The following is a 5,894-nucleotide window of genomic DNA, read 5'->3' as shown; positions in this document are numbered from 1 at the left end:
CCCCCACCCCATTCCTTTTTTTGCCTCCCATGAATTTCCTGTTTATGGTGATTAGGCTCCAGCACTGGATCCTTCCCTCTGTTACACCACCTTGGACAAAGACTGGGTCCCATGGGATGAGGGTGGGTGGCTATTCCTCCAGCAGAGGCAGGATGAGGCCCATGGAGCTGAGCAACCCTGGCAAGGGCGCCGTGTTCTGCTTCTGCCCTCTGGTATCATCTGCAACTAAACACACGACTGGCCCTGGCTGCTTCAGGTGGGTGGAATTCCCAGGCAGTGGCCCAGGCAGGCGGAGGACAAGGCAGGGAACAGCCAGCCTGGTGGATACACCGCCATTTGTGTGAAAAATTCTCAGGGAAAATTCTTTCTCTCCCTCTCAGGCCCCTAAACTCTTTGTGAATGGGGCCAGTGCAACATGTGGCCTTTCACCTCACCCAAGAACCACTGCCAGACAGCCACACTCAGAGAATTGTTTGTTAATAGTCCAATTAGATAATTGCCATCTTTCACTCCTTTTGCTCTACATTTCCCATAAAGGAATGAATAAGGAGAGCAGCATGAAGAGGGCTTCTGCCCTGCAAGGTGACAAGAAGGACTGGAGCATGCTCTTTGCACAAGGCCATTTGCTTGAATTGAATCATTGTAGCCTAATCAATGGTCTTATTGGATTACTGGCTGTTGCGGTTCTCAAAGATATTGTAGCAGAGACAATGAAATAGCTAGAGTAAAACTTTTTTCTCCTTTAGTGGATCACGCAGTTGAGATTTTTCACGGGCTATCTCTCTCTCTCTCTCTCCCTCCTTCCCTCCCTCCCTCCCTCTCTCTCTCTCCCTCTCTCCCTCTTTCTCCCCCTCTCCCTTTCTCCCCCCTCCTGGATCCACTGCACACAAAGCTGGCTTTTTTTTTTTTTTTTTTTCAATGAGCAGGCTCTGCGAATAGGTTCAGTGTTTGCGAAGGTGCAGAATTAGCAGACACACATGCATGCACACATACACACACACACAGAGGGAGAAGCACAAAAAGCAAGTATCGGGACTGAAATAAGGAGAGGTAGGAGTTTAAGATGGCTGTCTGTGGGGAGATGTGTTAACGAGGATTTCTGCTGGCCAAGATAACCTGCTTCCTTGGAGAGATCTGCTTGAAGGAAGAACTTTTTGTGTGTGTGCGTGCTGGGGATCTGTTTGTTTGTTTAGAATTCAGGGGGCTTTTTTTTTTTGCTTTTTCTGCACCCCCCCTGCAACTGCATTTTTTCAGCCCTTCCCAGCAGCTTTATTCAGATTTATTTGGCGTGCTTTGGAGAAAGCCACTATATAATCGTGAGGTCAAAGGCAGACTGAAGAAAGTTAATAATGGCTGCTAATGGTGCTAACAATTCAGGGTGAATCTTGTCAAAAGTTGTTTTTTTTTTTTTCCCCTCTCCCCCACTCTTTTTTTCCTCTCTCCTTTTTTTTTTTTTTTTTTTTTTTTTTCTGGAAGTCTCAGTCTTTTGATTGTGTGTTTCCTGAAAGCAAGACCAATCATTTCAGTTTATTCACTGGCTAAACTCTACTTGATTGGGGACAAGCACACAAACCATCCATTACGATCTGATATATTATCCAAACAATTTAGTGTATTCATGAGGTAACCTAAATGTGGAGGCTGCAAAATTACCCGTAATCAATTGAAACAGCGAGTGCGCGTCCCTCTGTGTGTCTAACAACTACATGTCTCTGTAATAAGGCAGACATTAAATCATTTTAGAGTTGTACTGTTGAGTACCTGATCACTGGGCGCTCTGGGAAGCTGGACAGTCACATTAGGACGCTGGGACTGAGGAAGCCGCTGCTTTTCCAGTGGGATAAAACCTGATCTTCCTTACTCAAGGTGCTTTACAGATCCCCACCGATCTGACCCTAAGCCGTGCAATATCCAGCATAGACTTCGTCTTCTTCTTCTACTCTTCTATAATTTTTTTCTTATCGTTGTTGGCGCTTTTTTTTTTTGTTTTGTTTTTATTGCACTACATGTTTGGGAAACAAGACAAAATGGACGTTAGATGCAGTTCAGAGACTGAAGCTAACCGGGTCTCGAAGAACGGACATAAAGAGGGCAAGGAAAGCAAAGGGTCTGAAGGAAATATTTCTACTTCTTTTTTGAAGGATCAGCAAGGGACTTTTTCTGCCTCTGCAGCTACGGAAGGTTGTAATAAAAGTAAATCTAGTTCGGCTGATCCGGACTATTGCAGGAGGATCCTAGTTAGAGGTATGAGTTTGAGGTGTTTGGCGAGGGTGGGGGAAGGTGAGCTGTGCTCACGCCCGGGAGATGGGTTTATTTTGTTGCTTTGCCTTGGGTCTGGCCTTGTGTTGAAAGCCCTTCCTACGGCTCCGGGGGAGAGACCCCGCTGTCCGGCCGGGCTTTGCCCTGGACCCCGCTCCCGCCGGCTTTATCCCGGGGAATTTCCGCCGGCGGCTCGGCGGAAAGTTAAGCCGCGATGGTTCCTCCCCGGCGCTGCCCCGGAACGGGCCAGCCCCGTTTACTGTTGTTTTGTTTTTTCTTTCCTGCTCTGCAGCTTTCCCGGGGTGCCCGTCCCCGCGGGAAGCCCTCCGGGGACAGCGTTCCCTCGGGGGGCCGCGGCTCTGCCCCGCGGGCCGGGCGCGCTCCTTCCGCGCCCGCGCATCCCGCCCGCAGCCGGCCGCGTACGATGGCGTGGGGCTGCGGGCAGAAAGGCCGTCTCGGAGGGCAGGGGTTCCTTCTGTCCCCTCTCTCCCCGTCCCCGGCAGCCCAGAGGAAAGGGCTGTTTTAAAATAACCACCAGCCTTAAAATAAATGGAGGAATGACGAAGGGTTTTTTAATTATTACTTTTTTAATATGTTATATGTTTAATTTCCCTCAATCTTCCTCCCTTCTCCAGGCTAAAATAACAAAATCACCTTATTCGTACTCCTTCAAAAAAAAAAAAAAATTACCTGAAGAAATTTCAGTTTTATTAAGGTGCGTTTTGGGGGAAGAGGGAGAGAAGAGAATAAGAACAAAATATGTGGGAAGCAGGCCTTGGAAGCCAGAATTAATCCTTGCGCCTGGTTGACCCAGAGAAGGGTCAAATTAAAATGATGTGATTGTCTCTGATTTAAAACCTACCGAGGAGGTAAAATTACGGCAAGTAAAGTTGCGAAGGCTTTAAGGTAACCTGAATCTGGCTATAGCTTGACAGTCTTGTTAATAAGATTTGTCCTGCTTTCCTTCAGTCGGGGCTACCAGAAAAATGAGGTTCCTGCGGGCTGGTTGGTGCCTTGGTTTCTTCCTTCCCCCCCCAACCCCCCCTTTTTTTTTCCCTCCTGCTTCTCCTCGTTGCCAAAACCCCAAAGCGGCAGCGGCAACGGTGCAGGGTGGGCTGGAGGTGTCCCCACGTTCACAGTGGCAGGCAGCCAGGTCGGGGCAGTGCTGCCTCTGCTCGGAAAGCTCCTTCCCCTTTTTTTCTTGGCTTTTTTTTTCTTTTTTTTTTTCTTTTTTTTTTTTTTTTTTTTTTTTTTTTTTAGCATGAGAAACTCGTTATTAAAAAAAAAATTATATTTTCGGGGGCAACGGGGTGTGTGTGGTGGCTACCAGCAAGTCCTAACCCGAAGCCCAAGGGGAACAAAGAGTAGCCCTGCACTCCAGGCACAAAGCCCGGCCTGAAGGATCTCTCTCTCCCCAGCTTCCCCGAGGGGCCGTGGGTGATGCCGCAGTGTCGTACTGTGAGTGCAATATATTCAGAGTAATTTTTAAATGGGCTGAAGGGATTAATTATAGAGCCCTGGGCCCCCATCGCCCCCTCCTTCCTTCTCTGTTGTGGTTTTTTTTCCTTCCTTGGGTGTAGTAGCCAGGTGCAGTGCCACAGTCGCAGGGACCCTGCTCCATCCCGACTCGTGTCTCGGTCTTGAAGGCGCTGGGGACCGCTTTTTCCCTTGGAAAAATTAGAAATGATAAAAAGGGGGGAAAAAAGGAGAGGAGGGTTGCCTGGGTATGAAGCTGACTGCGCCTTTCTTTGCCAGATGCCAAAGGTTCAATCCGAGAGATTATTCTGCCTAAGGGGCTTGATTTGGACCGTCCCAAGCGGACCCGCACCTCCTTCACGGCCGAGCAGCTCTACCGCCTGGAGATGGAGTTTCAGCGCTGCCAGTACGTCGTGGGGCGGGAGCGCACCGAGCTCGCCCGCCAGCTCAATCTCTCCGAGACTCAGGTAGCGCCTGAAGGAGGGGGAGCCGCGGCTGCCTCGCCCTGTTCTGCCCTGCCCTGCCCTGCCCAGCCCTGCCCTGCCCTGCCCTGCGCCGCGGGACCCCCTTCCCGGCCCGGGCATCTCCGTGCCCTGCGGGCCCCGAGGACGGGCTGGCCCGCGGCCCTGCGCGCCTCCTGCGCGCCACAGCGCAGCCCCCGCGGGGACGAGGGGCAAGGCAGCCCCCGAGGTGCCCACGCGTGTCCAGTCTGGGGGGACGCATCCCGGCAGAGGGATGGAGCTGAGGGATTCGTGGCTAAGGCGTCCCGGCGGGGGACCCCTAACTGTGTGTGTGTCTCTAACTGCGTGTGTCCAGGGAGGGGGAGCTGCGGGCCGAGGGGGTCCCTCGTGTCCCCGCACACAGCCCCAGGGGGCTCTCCCCGTGGGCGAGGCGGCCCGGCCCGAGGGTGTCGGAGGAAGCTTGACCACGAAGCCAAACTCCTGCCGGGCCGGGAGCGGCTCCCCGAGCTCCGGCCCGCCGGGATCCGCCCTGGCCCCGCCGGGGCTCGGTGCCCCCGGCTGCGCGGAGCCGGCCGCCCCCGGGCGCGGAGATGCGCTGCTGCGGCCGGGGAGAAGCGAGGGGAGGCCGGGCCGCTCCCGGCCCGCAGCAAGCGGGATACAGGCGCTCAAACCCGCGGGGGAGACGGGCACCTTCCGCTGGAGGGTTAAAGACGTTCGGCCTGAGCTTTCCAGGGTGTGAGAGACCCGGGGATGGGGCTGAAGCCTGGGCCGTATTTGGGTCCTTGTATGTCCTAGGGGACGAATCGCCTCTCCACCCTCAAGGCCAGAAAGGCCGGGAACGAACAGGCGAGCTAAAACTGTGTGAGAGCGCGGGGAAGCATCCAAAAATCCAAACTTCTTAAAGCCGGTTTCATATTTCCACAAAACATCATATAACAATAAATTCTCCTGACACGTTAATTAGCTTTTTTCTTTCCTTGCCGGATAGGAATGACAAGTTCAATAGCTTGTAGGTTACAGAACCTGCCATGGGTGGGTTTTGTTGTGTTTTGGTTTGGCTTTGATTTGGTTTGTTGTTTTTTGAGTGACTTCTGGTATTCCTTTTTTAAGTCGGATATTATTTAAAATTATTTGGGGGGTAGAGAGAGAGTGTCCAGGTTGGGATACGGGGAAAGAAGCTCATTGCTGCCGTTACCCCCAGGAAGGGCAGTCGGAGCAGGCAGCGGCTGCTGGGAACCGTGGAGTGCCCGGGGCTCCGGCTGAGCCGGCTTAGAATAAAGCGGTGGGGAAAGGGCAGGCTCCGTCTCCCAGAGAACTCCCGGCCTGCAGTAAACTAGGACGAAGTGAGAGGTCTGGTCAGAGAAGCAGAGCTAAAGGCCCCAAACGGGGAACAGACAGAGGGTGTGGGGGGTTGCGTTCTGCGAGTGTCGCTTTGTGCGTTTTGGAAACGCTCCCCGCTCCAAGTATCTGCGGGCCCTCCCCCGCCGCCTCCCCCCGCCCCGCGGAGCCGCGCCGGGGTCCCGGGGCACCTGGCGGGGGGCGCCGTTCCTCCCGCCCCGCTGACCCTGCCTCTCTCCCCGGCCTGCAGGTCAAGGTCTGGTTCCAGAACCGGCGCACCAAGCAGAAGAAGGACCAGGGCAAGGACTCCGAGCTGCGGTCGGTGGTGTCCGAGACCGCCGCCACCTGCAGCGTCCTACG

General features: G+C 53.7%; 1 protein-coding gene across 1 annotated transcript in view; it reads left to right on the top strand.

The window, feature by feature from the left end:
- Positions 1-1,059: 1,059 nt before the first annotated feature.
- The window catches only part of VAX1 (ventral anterior homeobox 1), a 5,529-nt gene continuing 694 nt past the window's right edge, over positions 1,060-5,894 (top strand). The window contains exons 1-3 of the mRNA XM_042018510.1: positions 1,060-2,244; positions 4,015-4,202; positions 5,785-5,894. Coding sequence (XP_041874444.1) covers positions 2,007-2,244; positions 4,015-4,202; positions 5,785-5,894 — 536 coding nt within the window. The 5' untranslated portion in view covers positions 1,060-2,006. The remainder of the gene's footprint in view (positions 2,245-4,014; positions 4,203-5,784) is intronic.

The sequence above is a fragment of the Corvus kubaryi genome, unplaced genomic scaffold (assembly GCF_017639235.1).
Source record: "Corvus kubaryi isolate FWS band 111438036 unplaced genomic scaffold, C.kubaryi_AGA036_p1.0 138, whole genome shotgun sequence".
Classification (NCBI taxonomy): domain Eukaryota; kingdom Metazoa; phylum Chordata; class Aves; order Passeriformes; family Corvidae; genus Corvus; species Corvus kubaryi.
Note: the sequence above shows the minus strand (reverse complement) of the source record. Positions and strands in the feature narration are given on the sequence as shown.